The 26,358-nt window shown below is 46.4% G+C and overlaps 1 protein-coding gene across 4 annotated transcripts in view; it reads right to left on the bottom strand.

The window, feature by feature from the left end:
* CCDC186 (coiled-coil domain containing 186) overlaps nt 1–26,110 on the bottom strand; it is a 45,472-nt gene extending 19,362 nt beyond the window's left edge. For 2 of the 4 annotated variants that reach the window (XR_012322071.1, XM_073684661.1), the window contains exons 1-9: nt 25,958–26,110; nt 18,656–19,267; nt 12,719–12,845; nt 4,171–4,299; nt 3,592–3,804; nt 3,214–3,333; nt 2,814–2,918; nt 2,415–2,513; nt 1,935–2,030 (exon numbers count right to left, since the gene is read on the bottom strand). Coding sequence is in view for 3 of the 4 variants with exons in the window: in XM_073684661.1 (XP_073540762.1) it covers nt 1,935–2,030; nt 2,415–2,513; nt 2,814–2,918; nt 3,214–3,333; nt 3,592–3,804; nt 4,171–4,299; nt 12,719–12,845; nt 18,656–19,248 (1,482 nt within the window). In the remaining variant the exon portion in view is untranslated. Of the gene's footprint in view, nt 1–1,934; nt 2,031–2,414; nt 2,514–2,813; nt 2,919–3,213; nt 3,334–3,591; nt 3,805–4,170; nt 4,300–12,718; nt 12,846–18,655; nt 19,268–20,157; nt 20,177–25,957 lie in introns of those variants that run through there. The other 2 variants (XM_073684663.1, XM_073684662.1) reach the window with 2 other exon arrangements.
* Nucleotides 26,111–26,358: the final 248 nt, after the last annotated feature.

The following is a 26,358-nucleotide window of genomic DNA, read 5'->3' as shown; positions in this document are numbered from 1 at the left end:
GGATTGAGATCCGGACTATTTGCAGGCCATGACATTGACCTTATGTGTCTTCTTTCAAGGAATGTTTTCACAGTTTTTGCTCTATGGCAGGATGCATTATCATCTTGAAAAATGACGTCATCATCCCCAAACATCCTTTCCATTGATGGGATAAGAAAACTGTCCAAAATATCAATGTAAACTTGGGCATTTATTGCAGATGTAATGACAGCCATCTCCCCAGTGCCTTTACCTGACATGCAGCCCCGTATCATCAATGACTGTGGGAATTTGCATGTTCTCTTCATGCAGTCATCTTTATTAATCTCATTGGAACGGCACCAAACAAAAGTTCCAGCATCATCACCTTGCCCAATGCAGATTCGCGATTCATCACTGAATATGACTTTCATCCAGTCATCCACAGTCCACGATTGCTTTTCCTTAGCCCATTGTAACCTTGTTTTTTTCTGTTTAGGTGTTAATGATGGCTTATGTTTAGCTTTTCTGTATGTAAATCCCATTTCCTTTAGGCGGTTTCTTACAGTTCGGTCACAGACATTGACTCCAGTTTCCTCCCATTCGTTCTTCATTTGTTTTGTTGTGCATTTCCCGTTTTGGAGACATATTGCTTTAAGTTTCCGGTCTTGACACTTTGATGTCTTCCTTGGTCTACCAGTATGTTTGCCTTTAACAACCTTCCCAGGTTGTTTGTATTTGGTCCAGATTTTAGAACAACCAACATCTTTTGCAACATTGCTTGATGATTTACCTTCTTTTAAGAGTTTGATAATCCTCTCCTTTGTTTCAATTGACATCTCTCATGTTGGAGCCATGATTCATGTCAGTCCACTTGGTGCAACAGCTCTACAAGGTGTGATCACTCCTTTTTAGATGCAGACTAACGAGCAGATCTAATTTGATGCAGGTGTTAGTTTTGGAAATGAAAATTTACAGGGCGATTCCATAATTTTTTTCCTCAGAATTGAGTGATTCCATAATTTTTTCCCTCTGCTTGGTCTGAAAAAAAATTACCATTACTGAGTACCACATTTTTTATCTTGATTTCTTTTAGTGTTTCTTAAAGCTATAAAGTTGTCATTTGAAATGACTTTAGTTTTGTGCCATGTCTGCGATCTAATTTTTTTCAACAACATTAACCAACTGAATGAACATCCTCCGAGCCCGGTGACTCCATAATTTTTGCCAGGGGTTGTTTATACACAAACAGAACATGAGGTCACGTGACCAGCAACTTGCACGGGAAATCGTGACAGCAGGCGGTTCGGCTGCCGACAGTCACAGCGACTTTTATCTCAAGCCCAGACAACCCCTTTAACTAGGACAATTTCAGGCGAGATGATACCAAATATGATTCATTTTTTATACTTTAGTTTTTGCTCATTACACTTCGGGATAAATGGGAAATAAACCTCTAAATAAATATTTCTTTACATATTTTTTATTTTTTTTTTTTACAAATGTTAGTAACTGATATTTCACAATTTTTCCTAACCGCTTACATGCTGCGCTCACTTGTCAGCGGCGTCTAAGCGGTTGAAGTATTGTGATCGGTGCTAGATACACTCCTCAGCCCCCTCCAACCTTGTAGTGCGCCCCTTCGCTGTACACTGCGGCAGGTGAAGTCAATGGGATAAAGGAGGGATCCCACCAAAGTAACAATTCCCAAAATATCACTATGGGTGCGGCCATTAGGGGCCCGATCACAGGCAAAGACCATCCTCTATTAACGTGAATGGGCTTTATGGTACGTGGCCAGCGGCCGGACCCCACGGATCAGTGTTATATGACTTGTCCTGGAAGGCTCCTGCTCCCCCAGTGTTCACACCCCATATAGTTACCCCCCCATATTTTATAAAGAATGAAGGAAGGGTCTATAAGGAAAGTCCTTTCATCCGGCATCCAATACTCTGGCGGCTCTCTGCACTCGCTACCTTGGTGCGCAATGTGCGCAGCTCGTCCATGCCCTCCGTGAACGTTCGCTTCAGGTCGTCCAGCTCCTTCATTTTGGCTTGATGAACCTTAGGATCATGTAACATAAAAGACAAAAAAAAAACGTCAGACGCAATGTAATCAAAAAAGGCGGTCAGGGCATGCTGGGAGTTGTAGTTTCACAACGGCTGAAGAACAAAATGAAAGACTTTTTCATTTACTCTGTGTTTAATTTACAAGATCTCCGCTCGCTGTGAACGTGTGATAACATTAATTACTAAGGCTGAACACTCGCCCCGATCACGTCCGGCTGACGCAGATACACAGCGCTTCGTTACAGTGTGTCACCGGCTGCATGTAACCTGCACCTGTGTCAGCTGGACGGGACGTCGGCCTGAATGGAACCAAGGCTCCCATTCACTGACAGCAAGAAAAACCCGGAAAAATACTGTCAGAGATTCCAAGTGTCCGAGTCCCGTTACCTCCAGATTGTCGGATTTCTCCTGACGCTGCTTCTCCAGCTCCACTTTGGTGACTCGCAGCTTCGCGTCCAACTCATTGGACTTTATCTCTTCAGACTCCTGTAAGAAACAAATGACGGATTGTCAGAGACATCGGGATCCGGAGAGTAATCACCGAACCTACGATCAGAAAGCAGGAAATCACAGGACCCGCTGATAAGGGGTTACTGCCCCCCGTACTGCACACGGGCGGCCCCGTACCCCGCGCTGCACACGGGCGGCCCCGTACACCACGCTGCACACGGGCGGCCCCGTACACCACGCTGCACACGGGCAGCCCTGTACCGCATGCTGTATACAGGTGACCCAGTACTACGCACCGTATACAGTCAGACCCCTGCACACCGGGGACGTCCATACCTGGTAGGTCTTGATCATCTCCTGGCAGTTCCTGCGGATCTGATCGGACTCCTCCTTGGCTTGGTTCAGTTTAGCCGCCGTATCTCGCAGTTTGTCTTTGGTTTCCTGATGAGTAAGAACGAGACAAAGATCAGACATTTAATTCTGACGGATCTGTAACAAGTCAGCGCTTTTTCTAGCGAGCTGAAGTCTGTGGAGGAGACGATGTAGAGAGGTCACAGCCATTAGAGGCTCTTTATAGGGGTCTTCCAGGTCATATCTTTGATGGCAAGCTGTGCGGACCACCCTCTTATAATAATCGGTCTGACCCCTGAGTGCACACCCATAACTGCAGGCGGGAGGTGGATAGTGGTGTGACCAGCGCCCAGGAAGCCCCAGGTGCCACATGCCTGGCACTCACCTTGTGCGAGTCCAGCTCCGACTTCAGCTTGTTATGGGCCCACTTCACCTTGATGGCGTAGGAGTTCACCTCTTCCTTCAGCCTCTCGATGTCGCGGCTCTGCCGGCTCGTCTCGTTCTCCTGGATTGCAGGAAATGAGAAGAAATCTGTCAGGAGGTTGGAGCGACGCAGAAATAAGCGGGCGATGGGAGCAGAAAGGGGCGAGGTACGAGAGCGGAGGTCAGTATACATCCCATCCACAGGGATGATCAGCCCCAACTACACCGATAACCATCTTAATCTTCCGCTCTTCTGCCCCCTGGACGAAATCTTGAGACTGCAGTCCCAGCGGCTGACTGTAGTCACTGCCGGAGCGTCGCTCCTGTCAGCGCCCGGTACCTTGGTCTCGTGCAGCTGGTGAAGTCGCCCTTTCTCCTGAGTTAGGATCTTGATCCTGGCGCTGCTCTTCTCCATCTCCTTGTTGGCCTCTCGCAGTTTCCGCTCCAGAACCTCCTTCTCTTTCCGGAGATCCAGAGACTCTTTCTCGCCTCTCACGTACTTCATGACCATTGCCTCCTTCTCCTGGCGCGCTTCCTCACATTTTTTATTGGCCTGGAGATGAGAGAATGGACAGAAGTTACTATCTGTCTGCAGATAACACATTCCACCACAAGGGGGAGCAGTGACACAGGAGAGGACTCTGCTGGAGGAATGACAGCGATTTGCACTGGCCCTTTAAATACCACTGGTTATAGACTGGAAGGAAGGGTCCTACTGGATATGGGGGGATTTATACTTATAAGTATCCAGGGTGCAGCCTTTATTACACAGAGATTACCACAGAGCTCCCCCGATCTATTAATTCAGGTCCTTCACCTGCAAGCACACACGGCCGCCATGTATAATACCGCCACACATGTTGGAGACATCACTGCCGATACAACATTTACCCATAAGTACACGGGGTTAATCAGATACCTGCTCCGTCCTCAGTGCCATCTCCTTGTGCAGCTGCTGGATGGTGGATCTAGAAGAAGCATCTTGTGACAGCAGCCGATCTCTCGATGATTTCACGTCTCGGCCGAGTTCTTCAATCCTCCCCTCAAGCTGCAAGAAAAAGAAGAAATGTCCAAAATCCACAATATTATACAGCAATTATCAAATAATATAGCAACCCAGAGGACACCAATCTCCAGAGCTGCGCTCACTATTCTGCTGGTGCAGTCACTGTGCACATACATTACATTACAGATCCTGAGTTACCTCCTGTATTATACTCCAGAGCTGCACTCACTATTCTGCTGGTGCAGTCACTGTGTACATACATTACATTACTGATCCTGAGTTACCTCCTGTATTATACTCCAGAGCTGCACTCACTATTCTGCTGGTGCAGTCACTGTGTACATACATTACATTACTGATCCTGAGTTACATTCTTTATTATACTCCAGAGCTGCACTCACTATTCTGCTGGTGCAGTCACCGTGTACATACATTACATTACTGATCCTGAGTTACATCCTGTATTATACTCCAGAGCTGCACTCACTATTCTGCTGGTGCAGTCACTGTGTACATACATTACATTACTGATCCTGAGTTACATCCTGTATTATACTCCAGAGCTGCACTCACTATTCTGCTGGTGCAGTCACTGTGTACATACATTACATTACTGATCCTGAGTTACCTCTTGTATTATACTCCAGAGCTGCACTCACTATTCTGCTGGTGCAGTCACTGTGTACATACATTACATTACTGATCCTGAGTTACCTCCTGTATTATACTCCAGAGCTGCACTCACTATTCTGCTGGTGCAGTCACTGTGTACATACATTACATTACTGATCCTGAGTTACATCCTGTATTATACTCCAGAGCTGCACTCACTATTCTGCTGGTGCAGTCACTGTGTACATACATTACATTACTGATCCTGAGTTACATCCTGTATTATACTCCAGAGCTGCACTCACTATTCTGCTGGTGCAGTCACTGTGTACATACATTACATTACTGATCCTGAGTTACCTCCTGTATTATACTCCAGAGCTGCACTCTCTATTCTGCTGGTGCAGTCACTGTGCACATACATTACATTACTGATCCTGAGTTATATCCTGTATTATACTCCAGAGCTGCACTCACTATTCTGCTGGTGCAGTCACTGTGTACATACATTACATTACTGATCCTGAGTTACATCCTGTATTATACTCCAGAGCTGCACTCACTATTCTGCTGGTGCAGTCACTGTGTACATACATTACATTACTGATCCTGAGTTACATCCTGTATTATACTCCAGAGCTGCACTCACTATTCTGCTGGTGCAGTCACTGTGTACATACATTACATTACTGATCCTGAGTTACCTCCTGTATTATACTCCAGAGCTGCACTCACTATTCTGCTGGTGCAGTCACTGTGTACATACATTACATTACTGATCCTGAGTTACCTCCTGTATTATACTCCAGAGCTGCACTCTCTATTCTGCTGGTGCAGTCACTGTGTACATACATTACATTACTAATCCTGAGTTACATCCTGTATTATACTCCAGAGCTGCACTCACTATTCTGCTGGTGCAGTCACTGTGTACATACATTACATTACTGATCCTGAGTTACCTCCTGTATTATACTCCAGAGCTGCACTCACTATTCTGCTGGTGCAGTCACTGTGTACATACATTACATTACTGATCCTGAGTTACATCCTGTATTATACTCCAGAGCTGCACTCACTATTCTGCTGGTGCAGTCACTGTGCACATACATTACATTACTAATCCTGAGTTACATCCTGTATTATACTCCAGAGCCGCACTCACTATTCTGCTGGTGCAGTCACTGTGCACATACATTACATTACTAATCCTGAGTTACATCCTGTATTATACTCCAGAGCTGCACTCACTATTCTGCTGGTGCAGTCACTGTGTACATACATTACATTACTGATCCTGAGTTACATCCTGTATTATACTCCAGAGCTGCACTCACTATTCTGCTGGTGCAGTCACTGTGTACATACATTACATTACTGATCCTGAGTTACATTCTGTATTATACTCCAGAGCTGCACTCACTATTCTGCTGGTGCAGTCACTGCGTACATACATTACTAATCCTGAGTTACATCCTGTATTATACTCCAGAGCTGCACTCACTATTCTGCTGGTGCAGTCACTGTGTACATACATTACATTACTGATCCTGAGTTACATCCTGTATTATCCTCCAGAGCTGCACTCACTATTCTGCTGGTGCAGTCACTGTGTACATACATTACATTACTGATCCTGAGTTACATCCTGTATTATACTCCAGAGCTGCACTCACTATTCTGCTGGTGCAGTCACTGTGTACATACATTACATTACTGATCCTGAGTTACCTCCTGTATTATACTCCAGAGCTGCACTCACTATTCTGCTGTGTACATTCTGCGTTATTGCACTGTGCTTCTCTGGTAATGGTCGGTGACAATCCTTTAGCGGCTGTCTGTGATGCTCCCATCCATCGGTATGGGGGGGGCAGCTCGCGTCCATCCCTGAGGTTTTTGGGGTCCCTCGTTCCCAGCAATGGTTGGGGGCTCCCTAATAGTGACGTTCGCCCCTGTGGCTGCTCCTTTGAGTCACTGAGTAATTATCAGTGTCGGAGACTTCGCCTTTGTGGTTTCCACATAACACAGGCGGGTGTGTCACTGGAAACACGAAGACGTGACCCAAATACACGGCCAGTGACGTGCGCAGCGTGGCAGCCCGGAGGCCGCGAGCCCCGCGTCCGGCACAAATCTGCCTCCTGTCACCGGGGGTCAACATCGGCCAGAACAACCGCAACTCAATCTTATGTGTAAATGATCAAAACCTCCCGGATCATCTGCGGAAATCCTGATGATAGAAAAAAAAAAAAAAAAACTGCTAACAGCCAGGGGCAAAAAGCTGCTGTCACAGCTGAGGGTTTGTTACAATGTATCACTGAAGACCATCTTCAGGGGTGAAATCTCCTGAGAATGGGGGCGCTGGCCGGCGAGCGCTTGGCTCTGCCGCCTTCTCCTAGGTGGAGCGGCGCCTGTTCTGCCTCCGCTCCACTCACCGTCTACAGGATTACTGGAGAAAGCCGGGCGCAGCGCTCGGATATGTCTGACAGTCCCATAGAAAAGGAAGGGAGTGGAGGCTGAGCGAGTGCACTTCTGCTCCAATCTTTACTACAGGAATCTGTCACCTCTTCCGTTCCGGATGCGCACGGCTATGACCAGATCTGTTACCGGATCACATAGCGACAGCGTCCATTATGATCCGTTCCCTGGACACTTACAGTATTTCTATACATTCATTAGTTTGCTCTTCACTTTCTTGGATGGATGAAAACTTTTTTTTCTTCAGGGTTAAAGAAAGAAAAAAGTTCAGAAAAGAGGTAAAAAGCGACATTTCTCTTCACATCTTATTTCTGATTTTATGATCCCAAAATTAACCCCAAAAAATGGAAGTAACTACAAGACAAAAGAAAGGAGCATCAAAGGGAACCGGTCATTAATTTATGCTGCCGGATTCACGGACGGCGCGAGTCGAGGTCTGGAGGCGATGAGCAGTCGGCTGGTGACTATGGGGTTAATTATAAAACGCCACCTCACCGATATCGTAAAGCCATAAGAGAGGGGAGGATGCACCTCTTATAAGAAGCCGCCTGATGACGGAGGTAAAAAAAGCTTCTTGACTTTTCATACAACATTGTAGAGAATGTGTAATTATAGGCAAAAAGTGTCATCAGCTCGCTGACACTGATACATGGCGACAACACTGCTGCTCCGAGACTATAAGACCTGACGTAGCTCACCAGACAGGTTTTCTAACAAGGTAAGACTGTGACGCTGCAGGTAAGAGGTGTGAACTGGGGGCGACGAGTCTCATTCCTACACGTGAGGCCGATTACACACGGTAAAAACCTCCGACTACAGCGTGAATCATAGAGCGAGACATCAGGACAGCGACCAAGAGACTAAGAGCAAAGAGTGACTGCAGAAGAGAGAAGACACTGCATCAGCAGGAGAAAGAATACTCAACTAAGAGTACAATGTATCACTACTATAATACTGCCCCCTATGTACAAGAATATAACTACTAGAATACTGCCCCCTATGTACAGGAATATAACTACTATAATACTGCACCCTATGTACAAGAATATAACTACTATAATACTGCCCCCTATGTACAGGAATATAACTACTAGAATACTGCCCCCTATGTACAAGAATATAACTACTATAATACTGCACCTATGTACAAGAATATAACTACAATAATACTGCTCCTATGTACAAGAATATAACTACTATAATACTTCTCCTATGTACAAGAATATAACTACTATAATACTGCCCCTATGTACAAGAATATAACTACTATAATACTGCACCCTATATACAAGAATATAACTACTATAATACTGCTCCTATGTACAAGAATATAACTACTATAATACTGCCCCCTATGTACAGGAATATAACTACTAGAATACTGCCCCCTATGTACAGGAATATAACTACTAGAATACTGCCCCCTATGTACAAGAATATAACTACTATAATACTGCCCCCTATGTACAGGAATATAACTACTAGAATACTGGCCCTATGTACAAGAATATAACTACTATAATACTGCTCCCTATATACAAGAATATAACTACTATAATACTGCTCCTATGTACAAGAATATAACTACTATAATACTGCCCCCTATGTACAGGAATATAACTACTAGAATACTGGCCCTATGTACAAGAATATAACTACTATAATACTGCCCCCTATGTACAAGAATATAACTACTATAATACTGCTCCTATGTACAAGAATATAACTCCTATAATACTGCCCCCTATGTACAGGAATATAACTACTATAATACTGCCCCCTATGTACAAGAATATAACTACTATAATACTGCTCCTACGTACAAGAATATAACTACTATAATACTGCCCCCTATGTACAAGAATATAACTACTATAATACTGCCCCCTATGTACAGGAATATAACTACTATAATACTGCCCCCTATGTACAGGAATATAACTACTATAATACTGCTGCTATGTACAAGAATATAACTACTATAATACTGCTCCTATGTACAAGAATATAACTACCATAATACTGCTCCCTATGTACAAGAATATAACTACTATAATACTGCTGCTATGTACAAGAATATAACTACTATAATACTGCTCCTATGTACAAGAATATAACTACCATAATACTGCTCCCTATGTACAAGAATATAACTACTATAATACTGCGCCTATGTACAAGAATATAACTACTATAATACTGCTCCTATGTACAAGAATATAACTCCTATAATACTGCCCCCTATGTACAGGAATATAACTACTATAATACTGCCCCCTATGTACAAGAATATAACTACTATAATACTGCTCCTACGTACAAGAATATAACTACTATAATACTGCCCCCTATGTACAAGAATATAACTACTATAATACTGCCCCCTATGTACAGGAATATAACTACTATAATACTGCCCCCTATGTACAGGAATATAACTACTATAATACTGCTGCTATGTACAAGAATATAGCTACTATAATACTGCGCCTATGTACAAGAATATAACTACTATAATACTGCTCCTATGTACAAGAATATAACTACTATAATACTGCCCCCTATGTACAGGAATATAACTACTATAATACTGCTGCTATGTACAAGAATATAGCTACTATAATACTGCGCCTATGTACAAGAATATAACTACTATAATACTGCTGCTATGTACAAGAATATAACTACTATAATACTGCTCCTATGTACAAGAATATATCTACTATAATACTGCCTCTATGTACAAGAATATAACTACTAGAATACTGCCCCCTATGTACAGGAATATAACTACTATAATACTGCTCCCTATGTACAAGAATATAACTACTATAATACTGCCCCCTATGTACAAGAATATAACTACTATAATACTGCCCCCTATGTACAAGAATATAATTACTATAATACTGCTCCTATGTACAAGAATATAACTACTAGAATACTGCCCCCTATGTACAGGAATATAACTACTATAATACTGCTCCCTATGTACAAGAATATAACTACTATAATACTGCCCCCTATGTACAAGAATATAACTACTATAATACTGCCCCCTATGTACAAGAATATAACTACTATAATACTGCCCCTATGTACAAGAATATAACTACTATAATACTGCTCCTATGTACAAGAATATATCTACTATAATACTGCTCCTATGTACAAGAATATAACTACTATAATACTGCCCCCTATGTATAAGAATATAACTCCTATAATACTGCTCCTATGTACAAGAATATAACTACTATAATACTGCCCCCTATGTACAAGAATATAACTACTATAATACTGCCCCCTATGTACAAGAATATAACTACTATAATACTGCTCCTATGTACAAGAGTATAACTACTATAATACTGCTCCTATATACAAGAATATAACTACTATAATACTGCCCCCTATGTACAGGAATATAACTACTATAATACTGCCCCCTATGTACAAGAATATAACTACTATACTTCTGTTCCTATGTACAAGAATATAACTACTATAATACTGCCCCCTATGTACAAGAATATAACTACTATAATACTGCCCCCTATGTACAGGAATATAACTACTATAACACTGCCCCCTATGTACAGGAATATAACTACTATAATACTGCTCCCTATGTACAAGAATATAACTACTAGAATACTGCTCCTATGTACAAGAATATAACTACTATAATACTGCTTCCTATGTGCAAAAATATAACTACTATAATACTGCCCCCTATGTACAAGAATATAACTACTATAATACTGCTCCCTATGTACAAGAATATAACTACTAGAATACTGCTCCTATGTACAAGAATATAACTACTATAATACTGCCCCCTATGTGCAAAAATATAACTACTATAATACTGCCCCCTATGTACAAGAATATAACTACTATAATACTGCTCCTATGTACAAGAATATAACTACTATAATACTGCCCCTATGTACAAGAATATAACTACTATAATACTGTCCCCTATGTACAAGAATATAACTACTATAATACTGCTCCTATGTACAAGAATATAACTACTATAATACTGCCCCCTATGTACAAGAATATAACTACTATAATACTGCTCCCTATGTACAAGAATATAACTACTATAATACTGCCCCTATGTACAAGAATATAACTACTATAATACTGCTCCTATGTACAAGAATATAACTACTATAATACTGCCCCCTATGTACAAGAATATAACTACTATAATACTGCTCCCTATGTACAAGAATATAACTACTAGAATACTGCTCCTATGTACAAGAATATAACTACTATAATACTGCCCCCTATGTGCAAAAATATAACTACTATAATACTGCCCCCTATGTACAAGAATATAACTACTATAATACTGCTCCTATGTACAAGAATATAACTACTATAATACTGCCCCTATGTACAAGAATATAACTACTATAATACTGTCCCCTATGTACAAGAATATAACTACTATAATACTGCTCCTATGTACAAGAATATAACTACTATAATACTGCCCCCTATGTACAAGAATATAACTACTATAATACTGCCCCCTATGTACAAGAATATAACTACTATAATACTGCTCCCTATGTACAAGAATATAACTACTATAATACTGCCCCTATGTACAAGAATATAACTACTATAATACTGCTCCTATGTACAAGAATATAACTACTATAATACTGCTCCCTATGTACAAGAATATAACTACTATAATACTGCTCCTATGTACAAGAATATAACTACTATAATACAGCTCCTATGTACAGGAATATAACTACTATAATACTGCCCCCTATGTACAAGAATATAACTACTATAATACTGCTCCTATGTACAAGAATATAACTATTATAATACTGCCCCCTATGTACAAGAATATAACTACTATAATACTGCTCCCTATGTACAAGAATATAACTACTATAATACTGCCCCCTATGTACAAGAATATAACTACTATAATACTGCCCCCTATGTACAAGAATATAACTACTATAATACTGCTCCTATGTACAAGAATATAACTACTATAATACTGCTCCTATGTACAAGAATATAACTACTATAATACTGCCCCCTATGTACAAGAATATAACTACTATAATACTGCTCCTATGTACAAGAATATAACTACTATAATACTGCCCCCTATGTACAAGAATATAACTACTATAATACTGCTCATATGAGAATAACTATTATACTACTATCTCCTATCCTAGCTTAGTGCGGGTTTCCAGAAGAATAAAAGGCCGCCTTGCAGACTACACTGTGGCATTTTATTTAGAGATCAGTGTATATTGCAGATCGCTGGAGGAATTTGTATTTTTCCTTCATGCCGAGGCTTATAATAGGAGAGTTCTACCTGTTTGATGGAGTGAAGGTGCTGGAGCTCGGTCTCCCCTCGTTTCTTTAGTTCTTCTCTTAGATGATCTTTCTCAGAACAAACATCCAAGATCAGCTGCTGATGCTTCTTCTTCTCCTCGATTAACCTGGAAAACAAAGTAAATGAAAACTTTACATCACACTGAGCAGAACTGCAGCATAATATCATAATATACCGTAATAATAAAATGTCACCGCTAAAGAGACAACCGGACAGATCTATGCTCAGATTCATTACTGTACAAAAAATGCAGTATTATAGTAGTTATATTCTTGTACATAGGGGGCAGTATTATAGTAGTTATATTCTTGTACATAGGGGGCAGTATTATAGTAGTTATATTCTTGTACATAGGGGGCAGTATTATAGTAATTATATTCTTGTACATAGGGGCAGTATTATAGTAGTTATATTCTTGTACATAGGGGCAGTATTATAGTAGTTATATTCTTGTACATAGGGGCAGTATTATAGTAGTTATATTCTTGTACATAGGAGCAGTATTATAGTAGTTATATTCTTGTACATAGGAGCAGTATTATAGTAGTTATATTCTTGTACATAGGGGGCAGTATTATAGTAGTTATATTCTTGTACATAGGGAGCAGTATTATAGTAGTTATATTCTTGTACATAGGGGGCAGTATTATAGTAGTTATATTCTTGTACATAGGGAGCAGTATTATAGTAGTTATATTCCTGTACATAGGGGGCAGTATTATAGTAGTTATATTCTTGTATATAGGAGCAGTATTATTGTAGCTATATTCCTGTACATAGGGAGCAGTATTATGGTAGTTATATTCTTGTACATAGGGGCAGTATTATAGTAGTTATATTCTTGTACATAGGGGGCAGTGTTATAGTAGTTATATTCTTTTTATTTCTACCATTTTGAGGTATATGTGACATTTTTATCGCCTCTTATTGTATTTTTAATTTTTTTGCGACAGATAAACCTCAACTTTGGCATTTCAATGCGATGTATTTTTCCTCTTTACAGCATCTACTGATTGAGTGAATTCATTTTATATTTTGATATACTGGATTATCTACAATTCACCATCAAATATGTTCGGTATGTTTAATTTTTTCATAAGGAAAATAGGGGGGGGGATTTTGGATTTTCACGTTTTGTTCATTTTTACTTTTCACCTTTCTTTTTAGTCCCCTTAGGGAACTTGAACCTGCGATTGTTTCACCAATGGTCCTATATACTCCAGTATTGCTGTATACAGTAATAGTCACAGTCAGGCTGGAGCTCACAGGAGAATTCACATGACGGGCTGTCATTTAGACCCATCCGTTCCCTGCAGTCACGTCCCAGGAGGCCGATGGGATCTTGACTGTCACTCAGGCTGGATCGCGATGCTTGTTCCTCTGTCAGTGATTGACAGCAGCGGTAACGCCGATGGCTGCTCATACACCACTGAACTGTATAGAAGTATTTAAAGGGAACCTGTCATTGATTCATGCTGCCCGGACATTACCGCAGAAAAATGTACACGGCTGCAATAACGTTGTTAGCTGTTTGGGAAAACACCATTGTTCAGGAGGGAGAGGAGGTGAGCTGTGCCATCTATTGTGAATCAAGAACCTGTGTTATAGACAGCATGTAGAGGTGATAGCACTCATTATTATCCTGTCTGTGGTGATAATGAGACTGCTGAAAGGTCTTCCATACAGAATAAGCAGTACGACTCTAGAATTAGGCGTGAAAATTACAAGATTTCAGTTATTTTTATATGAAAAATATGATGTGGAAAACTAAAAAAATAAAAATGAAAAGTACTTCTAAATCGTAAAAAACTTTATTCCGGCTCCGTCCATCCCTAATGGTCTCTCCCTTTAGATCTCAACCAGTTTCCTGTGCAGCGATCTCCTGATCCTTGGGGTGAGGACGCTAGCATTACATGGCGGCCATTCACACTGAACAGGTCGGACCTGTACACGTCCTTCTGCATGTGAGCAGCACGTACTATGGGGTCAGGAAAGAGGCGTCACTAAGGGTCAGGAGGCTCCGGACTGATCGCTCGGACCAGCGACGCGGTGGTGCTGCCGGCCCAAACGCGGCGCTCTGCTGTGCGGTTACATGAGCCTGGCCTATGCCGCAGCGGAGGAGAGCAGAGGGCACCAGCAATCTGTCAGCCTCCGGAGCAGCGCTTACAAGCTCGGTAAATACAATGCAAAGCTGCTCGTTATCATAAGGACCTTTCAACTCATTTAAGACGCAAGACAAATTTAATAAAAGTTTTGCTTATTTCAAATACACTTCAATATTTTTTGCTGTCAAAGAATCACTGTTTACTTCAAGAGTCGCGGCAGCCAAGCCGCATCGGGGGCTGAGACCCACAACAGGGACCGAGAGTCGCGGCAGCCAAGCCGCATCAGGGGCTGAGACCCACAACAGGGACCGAGAGTCGCAGCAGCCAAGCCGCATCGGGGGCTGAGACCCACAACAGGGACCGAGAGTCGCAGCAGCCAAGCCGCATCGGGGGCTGAGACCCACAACAGGGACCGAGAGTCGCGGCAGCCAAGCCGCATCGGGGGCTGAGACCCACAACAGGGACCGAGAGTCGCAGCAGCCAAGCCGCATCGGGGGCTGAGACCCACAACAGGGACCGAGAGTCGCAGCAGCCAAGCCGCATCGGGGGCTGAGACCCACAACAGGGACCGAGAGTCGCAGCAGCCAAGCCGCATCGGGGGCTGAGACCCACAACAGGGACCGAGAGTCGCGGCAGCCAAGCCGCATCGGGGGCTGAGACCCACAACAGGGACCGAGAGTCGCGGCAGCCAAGCCGCATCAGGGGCTGAGACCCACAACAGGGACCGAGAGTCGCAGCAGCCAAGCCGCATCGGGGGCTGAGACCCACAACAGGGACCGAGAGTCGCGGCAGCCAAGCCGCATCGGGGGCTGAGACCCACAACAGGGACCAAGAGTCGCGGCAGCCAAGCCGCATCGGGGGCTGAGACCCACAACAGGGACCGAGAGTCGCGGCAGCCAAGCCGCATCGGTGGCTCAGACCCACAACAGGGACCGAGAGTCGCGGCAGCCAAGCAGCATCGGGGGCTGAGACCCTCAACAGGGACAGAGAGTCGCGGCAGCCAAGCCGCATCGGGGGCTGAGACCCACAACAGGGACCAAGAGTCGCGGCAGCCAAGTCACATCGGGAGCTGAGGCCCACAACAGGGACCGAGAGTCGCGGCAGCCAAGTCACATCGGGGGCTGAGACCCACAACAGGGACCGAGAGTCGCGGCAGCCAAGCCACATCGGGGGCTGAGACCCACAACAGGGACCGAGAGTCGCGGCAGCCAAGTCACATCGGGAGCTGAGGCCCACAACAGGGACCGAGAGTCGCGGCAGCCAAGTCACATCGGGGGCTGAGACCCACAACAGGGACCGAGAGTCGCGGCAGCCAAGCCACATCGGGGGCTGAGACCCACAACAGGGACCGAGAGTCGCGGCAGCCAAGTCACATCGGGGGCTGAGACCCACAACAGGGACCGAGAGTCGCGGCAGCCAAGCCGCATCGGGGGCTGAGACCCACAACAGGGACCAAGAGTCGCGGCAGCCAAGTCACATCGGGAGCTGAGGCCCACAACAGGGACCGAGAGTCGCGGCAGCCAAGTCACATCGGGGGCTGAGACCCACAACAGGGACCGAGAGTCGCGGCAGCCAAGCCACATCGGGGGCTGAGACCCACAACAGGGACCGAGAGTCGCGGCAGCCAAGCAGCATCGGGGGCTGAGACCCTCAACAGGGACCGAGAGTCGCGGCAGCCAAGCCGCATCGGGGGCTGAGACCCACAACAGGGACCGAGAGTCGCGGCAACCAAGCCGCATCGGGGGCTGAAACCCACAACAGGGGCTGAGAGCCACGGCAGCCAAGCCGCATCGGGGTATAATACAGGATGTAACTCAGGATCAGTAATGTAATGTATGTACACAGTGACTGCACCAGCAGAATAGTGAGTGCAGCTCTGGAGTTTAATACAGGAGGTAACTCAGGATCAGTAATGTAATGTATGTACAAAGTGACTGCACCAGCAGAATAGTGAGTGCAGCTCTGGGGTATAATACAGGATATAACTCAGGATCAGTAATGTAATGTATGTACACAGTGACTGCACCAGCAGAATAGTGAGTGCAGCTCTGGAGTATAATACAGGATGTAACTCAGGATCAGTAATGTAATGTATGTACACAGTGACTGCACCAGCAGAATAGTGAGTGCAGCTCTGGAGTATAATACAGGATGTAACTCAGGATCAGTAATGTAATGTATGTACACAGTGACTCCACCAGCAGAATAGTGAGTGCAGCTCTGGAGTATAATACAGGAGGTAACTCAGGATCAGTAATGTAATGTATGTACACAGTGACTGCACCAGCAGAATAGTGAGTGCAGCTCTGGAGGATAATACAAGATGTAACTCAGGATCAGTAATGTAATGTATGTACGTACACAGTGACTGCACCAGCAGAATAGTGAGTGCAGCTCTGGAGTATAATACAGGATGTAACTCAGGATCAGTAATGTAATGTATGTGCACAGTGACTGCACCAGCAGAATAGTGAGTGCAGCTCTGGAGTATAATACAGGATGTAACTCAGGATCAGTAATGTAATGTATGTACACAGTGACTGCACCAGCAGAATAGTGAGTGCAGCTCTGGAGGATAATACAGGAGGTAAGTCAGGATCAGTAATGTAATGTATGTACACAGTGACTGCACCAGCAGAACAGTGAGCGCAGCTCTGGGGTATAATACAGGATGTAACTCAGGATCAGTAATGTAATGTATGTACACAGTGACTGCACCAGCAGAATAGTGAGTGCAGCTCTGGAGGATAATACAGGATGTAACTCAGGATCAGTAATGTAATGTATGTACACAGTGACTGCACCAGCAGAATAGAGAGTGCAGCTCTGGAGGATAATACAGGATGTAACTCAGGATCAGTAATGTAATGTATGTACACAGTGACTGCACCAGCAGAATAGTGAGCGCAGCTCTGGAGTATAATACAGGATGTAACTCAGGATCAGTAATGTAATGTATGTACACAGTGACTGCACCAGCAGAACAGTGAGCGCAGCTCTGGGGTATAATACAGGATGTAACTCAGGATCAGTAATGTAATGTATGTACACAGTGACTGCACCAGCAGAATAGTGAGTGCAGCTCTGGAGGATAATACAGGATGTAACTCAGGATCAGTAATGTAATGTATGTACACAGTGACTGCACCAGCAGAATAGAGAGTGCAGCTCCGGAGTATAATACAGGATCAGCATAAGATAAATTATACTAACTCTTAGGCTACGTTCCCACGATGAGCTTTTGGTGCGTTTCTGATGTTGTAGAATTTCTGCACTATTTAAATTAGGTTACTTGCAGGTTTTTTAACAGTTGTTTTTGAGGCGGTGTTTTTTGTCTCTGTTTGGTGTCATGCTGTAAATAAAGCTGCTTTGTTTTTGATACTTCCTGGTATTTTGCTTTGATACAACTTTATTGACATGCTTGGGTGTGGATCACATCTTTGATGCGTTTCCACTGTGGATTCGCGCTAATACCACACGTGCGTTTTTTTACCTGCGGATTTTCCGCATTTAATTCCAGTCTATGGGGAAATTCCGCACAGAAATCTCCGAGTACCCGGAAGCGAAACTGACATGCTGCGGATTTAAAAAACGGAGTTTACGCAGCGTTAAAAAGCAGCTCAGTGGGCAGAAGATGATACAAGTCCCATCTGCTTTGCTAGAACTGTAAGACGCAGCGTCAAAAAGGCACCAAAAGCTCACGGTGGGAACGCGGCCCTAGCATTTCCGATGATTTACAGACAGGGTGACATTACGACATCTCTCCTGATTCTCCACGTTCAGCCATTGATCACACGTGGAGGAGCTTTACCTTTTTATGGTGTTTTCCTGCTGTACATATTTCTCATGGACACATTGTTCCAGCATAGTGAGGGTTAAGCCAGCTTTGCTTATTCCATTGTGTGACTTGTAGTCCCCCTCTGAGCTGCTCAGTTCCGTCTCGATCCCCTCCAGTAACGTTTCCTGGGATGATGGGAGGTGGATTTTGGACAGAAGATCTTTGGTGCTGATTATGTCTACAGAGATCTCGGTCTCCAGGATTTCGTCCAGATCATCCTTCACATGGGTGGTCTCGAGGTCGGGGGGGATTTCTGGGGAGACAGTTCGGGGTTCATCTGTTTCTGAGGATTGAGGTATAGCAGCTACATGCTCTGAGGGTTTTGTAGAATCGGGGGTGTCCGGGTCAGACTGAATCAACTGCTGGGGGTCACAGGCGTCAGCGGGGTCCTGTGGTGATGGAGGGGTCCCCGTGTCTGGCGGTGTCATCTCCTCACTTCCCAGTGTCCTCTCCAGTGCTGCCTGCACTTCTGATTCGCCATGATTTCCTTCATAGTCCTGGGGAGGGGGCTGCTCATCTGCAGCGGGGGGCGGTCTGTCCTGAGAATGACCACCGGGGTCCTCCATCACTCGGTCATATGTACAGCTGTAAAGGAAAGAGAAAGCAGCAATGAATAAAGTGCAGAAAGAGGAGCACAAAATGCAGAAAATACCTAAGTGCACCGGGCCCCGACCAGGGGCCACAGCTCATTAACCCCTGAATGATTGCCCCAAATACAGAGCCATCAGTCAACACATGTCACACGACTCCCAATGTGCCAGATGGGAACCTTAGATCAAAAGGATGATGAGAGTGATATCTTGTGTATGAAACTTCAAGATCAGATGGTGGAAACTTAAAGTCAGTGATCTGTTCAGCGAGCTCTTAGCAGTGATCTGTTCAGCGAGCTCTTAGCAGTGATCTGTTCAGCGAGCTCTTAGCAGTGATCTGTTCAGCGAGCTCTTAGCAGTGATCTGTTCAGCGAGCTCTTAGCAGTGATCTATTCAGCGAGCTCTTAGCAGTGATCTATTCAGCGAGCTCTTAGCAGTGATCTATTCAGCGAGCTCTTAGCAGCGATCTACTGTAAGTCCTGACGGGTCAGACTACGCCACCTTCAGGAGCCCCTTCGCATTGCAGCAGGATGACGGCGCACGTTACAAGAAGGAAAAAAAGAAAGAAAATTACATTTCCTGGGAATTTTCTTCATCTTAAGCTGAATGCACAAAAAACGCTCTGAACGATAACAGGACGGCGGGGGTGTACAGGACGGCGGATTACCGGCCGGCATGGTGACGGTTCTAGTCCGGTCATTACACAATTATTAACCACAAAGCAATAAGATAATAATACAATGAGGAAGAACCAACCTGATGGAAAATATCTAAATTCCTGCACCGCCCCCCCTCAACCCCCAGATACCGACCATCGCAGCAGCAGCGTCAGTGCCGGAGAGCGGGCGAGACCACCGGGACCCTCGCCAGCACTCAGATACCCACCGAGAGCTCCTGGGCAGTCTCTATAGGGTCTTATGTGGCGTCTGACTTGTGATTTACCTCCCCTCCCCCAATAATTCAATCAAAGATCCGATATTTCAGAATACAGTGGCCCCGGAAAGGATTATTACAGTCAGGTACAAAGTGCACGCTCCGCTTCATCTCTGCGCTGCTCGGCATCTGCCAAAGTCCAAGACGTATAATATTCATGGGGGTCATAAAGTAAATGCGTCATCTCGGGGCCGAAGGAAGGCGGAAACCACTGATCCACAACGGGGGCCAGAGACCGAGACCTACTCAGGACGACATCTGCGGCTTCTTCTCTAGGACCCGGTGATACAACATGTCCATACAATGTGCCCAGAGCCAGTGGCTCAGTGGTTAGCACTGCAGTCTTTTACCACTGGGGTTAGGCGTTCAAATCCCACCAAGGACAATATCTACAAGGAGTTTGTATGTTCTCCCCATGTTTGCGTGGGTTTCTTCCAGGTTTTTCGGTTTCCTCACACACTCCAAAGACTGATAGGGAATGTAGATTGTGAGCCCCAATGGGGACAGCGATGATGATGTCTGTAAAGCGCTATATAAGTGAGTAAAATGAATGAATAAATTGTGCCCGGAGCCGGCGATACAATGTATCAGTCCAACATGCCATGAGCCGGTGATACAATGTATCAGTCCAATATGCCCGGAGTCGGCGATACAATGTATCAGTCCAATATGCCCGGAGCCGGCGATACAATGTATCAGTTGTAATGCAGCGACTTGCTGGCATTACGGTAATGGTCCAGGATGTGTTTTACCTGACCATGTACCTTCCCCCTCAGGTGACTGGTCACATGACTGTGACATAGCACAGGTCCTACGCGCACAGAATGTCTGTCTGATCACATGACTGTGACATCAGCAAGGTCCTGTCAGTATGTGTGTGTGTGCACGGGATGCATATATAAACCCTGCTTGATGGGAGACAGGTGTGTTCTGTGTTCGGTATGAGGCGTGAGGCCTGTGCTCCGTGTGTGTAGGACACCGTTTGTGAGAGGCCTAGTGAGGCCGAGTGAAGCCTGGCAGCCTGAAAGGCAAAGACTGGATCCTGTGTGGATGCTAGTGGCCTTGGAAGGCAGAGGCTTGAGTAAGAGTCCTGAAAGGCAAAGCCTGGATCCAGTGTGGATGTCAGTGGCCTTTGAGGGAACGACAGCTGGAGACCCCTACCTGGGAAGCCGCAAAGCCACAGTGGTGGCAGAGTAACGGACTGCAGCAGCTAAACCCGGCAAAGGTAATACCCTGTGCTATATGGACATTAATATAGACATTGCTATTTTATTACCTTGCTGAAGGCTGTTACTTGGGCCTGTCTGCTACTTGAGAGACTCCCGGATGTTAAGTGTGTAAACATGCCGGTGGCGGACTAAGATGGACTGTGTGAACTGTGGTTTATGAAGTAATAAACTGCTGAGCATTGTTTAAAAACGGAAAGACATTGCACGTGTGCATTGATTGTCGCAGCGAAGCGAGTATTCCCCATTATGACTAGTGCTGCCTTACACAATCCAATAGGCCCGGAGTCGGCGATACAATGTATCAGTCCAATGTGCCCGGAGTCGGCGATACAATGTATCAGTCCAATGTGCCCGGAGTCGGCGATACAATGTATCAGTCCAATGTGCCCGGAGTCGGCGATACAATGTATCAGTCCAATGTGCCCGGAGTCGGCGATACAATGTATCAGTCCAATGTGCCCGGAGTCGGCGATACAATGTATCAGTCCAATGTGCCCGGAGTCGGCGATACAATGTATCAGTCCAATGTGCCCGGAGTCGGCGATACAATGTATCAGTCCAATGTGCCCGGAGTCGGCGATACAATGTATCAGTCCAATGTGCCCGGAGTCGGCGATACAATGTATCAGTCCAATGTGCCCGGAGTCGGCGATACAATGTATCAGTCCAATGTGCCCGGAGTCGGCGATACAATGTATCAGTCCAATGTGCCCGGAGTCGGCGATACAATGTATCAGTCCAATGTGCCCGGAGTCGGCGATACAACCTGTCAGTCCATTGTCATCCAGTGAAGCTGGTTATACATTCTAGTTGCTGACAATACCTCCGTCAGGAATTACTGCTCTGGATTTGCTCATTAATATGCGCACAGGAGCATTAATGAGAATGCGTCACTTCTTTGTATTCTATGAGAAGAATTTCACTGCAGCTTTATTCATAAATTGTTACATCAAATCCTCAAGTTAAAGGCACTTTTCTCATGAAAATGACCCCCCCATAAGCCTTGTTGACCATGAAAACATCATGGGGCCCCCCTCTAGCAGCTCTACAAGCAGCCCTGGATCTAGTGTACCCGATCAATCCTTTTAGTACATGGATGGCCAGGTGGGTAACATTTCCCCGTATGAGGCCGTAGTAGGGTTATTTTATGGCTGACCATGACATCGCCCAGGAAAATCAGCTTCTTTTCTGGGATACCAGGATGCTCAGTGCTCGGCTGACTGCACTACACGCTGCATATTTAAAGGGACTGAAAGCGATAAGAACCCCTTTAATGGCCAATTCCCAACACTCCACAGGATTGGTGATTACTTGGGGATTGGTAGAAGTTTCAGCGGCTGAGCGAGGCTCTGGAGGGCCTCATTGGACTGGAGTGGAGGAAGTGACAGCATCGAATATATATGTGACAGTCAGCCGTCGTCTGCATCGCTGCGCTCCCTTAGAGGATGAAAGGCGCACTCGGACCCCCACCACTCCGCAAGTTATTACCTATGCTTTGGATGTGTGCAACCAATTAAAGCAAGGTAAGAATACCATTTACTGCCTGTACCAAATTAAAGGGGACTAGAGAAGAAGCTGCACAGGACGGGAGGAGGCCGAAGATCAGCTCCATAAACCCCTTTTCACTGGTCAAGTTCCCTGGAAACCAGCATTTTGGGTAGATATGTGGAGGCCGAGTGTGATGCGCCCCTCTGCTGTGTGCGCAGGATGAGGCTCAGAAGGATTTTTAGCCTGAGGATGTAAACAAGGGAGCAGAGAACGGAAATCATTCATTCCCAAGTCCTGAGGCTGAAAACCATTGACCTTGTCTGACCGGTCACCTGTCCTGACCCTGTGTGCGGAGAATCCCAGCGAGCGCGCTGATCCTCTGCAACAAGCAGAGATCTTACAAGACTGGAGCCAAGTCTATTAGAAAGTTGCAGAACGTTTCATGACGAGGTACGCGCCGCTCAGCGCCTTCAGTGGGGACAAGAATTGAACTGAAGAATCAGCTCCGTGAGGCAGAGGAGACAGAAGGGAACTAAAAGTCCCAGTGAGAAAGTCATATAAAGCAGTAACCTGAAGCCACGCCGGCTGCCCAGAATCTACAGAACACATGCAAGAGTCCGGCGCTGCTCATAACGCCTGCAATCACATGCGCCTGCAATAGGCAGAAAACAAAGCTGCTGCCGGGTCGCAACTCATCCACAAGCAAAACACTGGATTTCCATATGAAAAGTGACAATAGAAAAGTATCTGGAGCGAGAACCTGCTCTGCATGAACTGTGACGTGTGCAGGTGCCTCACGTTACTTGTACCATTCTGAGGCTGCATTCACTATTCTACAGCTGAGTTCTCCCAGCATTCTCTGCATGTTCGGTGTCTGCTTGCTCCAGGGATCCTCAGGGCAGTGTTATCACAGACTCATTGTATCCGGCTCTTAGACTGTAAGCTCCAGGCCTCGCTGGCTGCCATCATTACAGCCTGCATATTACTCCCGCACATAATCTGCAGAGATAGAAGCCATTCCAGGGTATGTGATATATATGTATACTGACCAGGACACACAGTCCGGCTCCGCTATCACGGCGGGCGCTGTATCATGGAGAGCAGAGTATACAGCCGAGTACAGGGCACGTATATACAACCCCTGGAGTGGACCAGACTCCGTCCTGTGAGATCAGGAGACCAGCTGAATACAGAGATCATCACCTGCCATAGATGAGAGGGGGGGAATCTGCACCTGACACAGGGAAGCACAAAAATGCAGATACCGGCATGTCCGCTGCCAGACACTGTGTACAGCGAGAACGAGGCCAGCCCCCCCACATCCGAACGCAAGAGACCCCTCGTGTACAGCTCACAATGTGCACCCCAACAACAACACTCCACCAACCGCCCCCGACTCTGTATCCTCCGCTCTGCAACCCATGACCCCAAACAGCACCAGGGAGCCGCACTTCTCAAAGAAGGTACCAGTGCCCCTCATCCCCCAAATAGTGCCCAGACCCAGGGCTGTGGTGTTGGTAAGCCAAACCTCCGACTCCCTCATACATGGTTCATGTTTAAGTGATGAATTTACTGCAGCACAGATTCATCTCAGCTAAAAGTCCAGACCCTTAGATCAGGAATAGGACATTTCATAACTAACCAAATTATTATGAAAAAATATTCCCCACAAACTGTATTGAACTACTGTACCTGATTTATTATATATTTTAGGAGTCCGAGTCGGTCCATTTTATACCGACTCCACAGACCCCAAGAAATACCAGACTAGCAGCTGCGTCTTTCCCCCAAAAATGTCAGGCGGCTCCGCCCCCCCCCCCCCCCACAATGCGGTGACGGGCGGCTCCGTCCCACAGATGGCTCCAGCACCTTCCCCCTCACCAGTTGTCCTCTTTTCCCCGGACACCAGTCTGCAGCCCTCACCTCACAGGTGACACGATATGACCGGTCACACAGCTATGGTTACCGGTGCCTCGTCCCCAGGTGTCCCCTTCTCCCAGTGTCCCCACCCCCTGATGTCCCCTTCTCCCAGTGTCCCCCCCCGCCCCCTGATGTCCCCTTCTCTCGGTGTCCCGCAGTGTCCCTGCCCCAGTGTCCCCACCCCCTGATGTTCCCTTCTCCAGGTGTCCCCTTCTCCCGATGACCCCCCGCCCCCTGATGTCCCATTCTCCAGGTGTCCCCTTCTCCCGATGACCCCCCGCCCCCTGATGTCCCCTTCTCCAGGTGTCCCCTTCTCCCGATGACCCCCCGCCCCCTGATGTCCCATTCTCCAGGTGTCCCCTTCTCCCGATGACCCCCCGCCCCCTGGTGTCCCCTTTTCCCGGTGTCCCGCAGTGTCCCTGTCCCCTTCTCCCAGTGTCCCCCCGCCCCCTGATGTCCCCTTCTCCCGGTGTCCCTGTCCCTGGTGTCCCCTTCTCCAGGTGTTCCCCCGCCCCCTGATGTCCCCTTCTCCCGGTGTCCCCTTTTCCCGGTGTCCCCTTTTCCCGGTGTCCCGCAGTGTCCCTGTCCCCTTCTCCCAGTGTCCCCCCGCCCCCTGATGTCCCCTTCTCCCGGTGTCCCTGTCCCTGGTGTCCCCTTCTCCAGGTGTTCCCCCGCCCCCTGATGTCCCCTTCTCCCGGTGTCCCCTTTTCCCGGTGTCCCCTTTTCCCGGTGTCCCGCAGTGTCCCTGTCCCCTTCTCCCAGTGTCCCCCCCCGCCCCCTGATGTCCCCTTCTCCCAGTGTCCCGCAGTGTCCCTGTCCCCGGTGTCCCTGTCCCTGGTGTCCCCTTCTCCAGGTGTTCCCCCGCCCCCTGATGTCCCCTTCTCCCAGTGTCCCCCCCGCCCCCTGATGTCCCCTTCTCCCGGTGTCCCGCAGTGTCCCTGTCGTCCCCTTCTCCCAGTGTCCCACCGCCCCCTGATGTCCCCTTCTCCCGGTGTCCAGCAGTGTCACTGTCCCCGGTGTCCCCTTCTCCCGGTGTCCCCCGCCCCCTGATATCCCCTTCTCCAGGTGTCCCGCAGTGTCCAAGTCTCCGGTGTCGCCGCCTCGCACTCTCTCACCGCCGGCTCCGCGCTTCTCCTCAGCTCTGCACCATCCTCGGTTCCTCTCACTGACACATCAACAAAGATGGCCGCCGTGCCGTCAAGTCCTGCAGCCGCTCCCACCAATCAGCGCGGCTTTCCCGGCTGACGTCAGAGCGCACCTCCGGCACCACTACAAGGTGACTGACTGTGGGAGGAGCCAACAACTATCACTGAGGAGACGGGGCGGAGCCAGAGATGTGATAGCCTAATAGGGAGGGACCGAAGAGTAGGGGCGGAGACAGTCATAGTGGGAGGGGTTAAAGGGTTTCCATAGGCGGAGTCTGCAGTGATAGGACTGAGGCAGGTGTAGTGGGTTGGACCGTAATGACGTCGGTATACCATGTGATCCACGAAACTGCCGGCGAGCGATACAGTGA

The sequence above is a fragment of the Phyllobates terribilis genome, unplaced genomic scaffold (assembly GCF_046119375.1).
Source record: "Phyllobates terribilis strain yellow unplaced genomic scaffold, ASM4611937v1 Scaffold_5__5_contigs__length_657084704, whole genome shotgun sequence".
Lineage (NCBI taxonomy): Eukaryota > Metazoa > Chordata > Amphibia > Anura > Dendrobatidae > Phyllobates > Phyllobates terribilis.
This window is presented reverse-complemented; position numbering and strand designations above follow the sequence as displayed.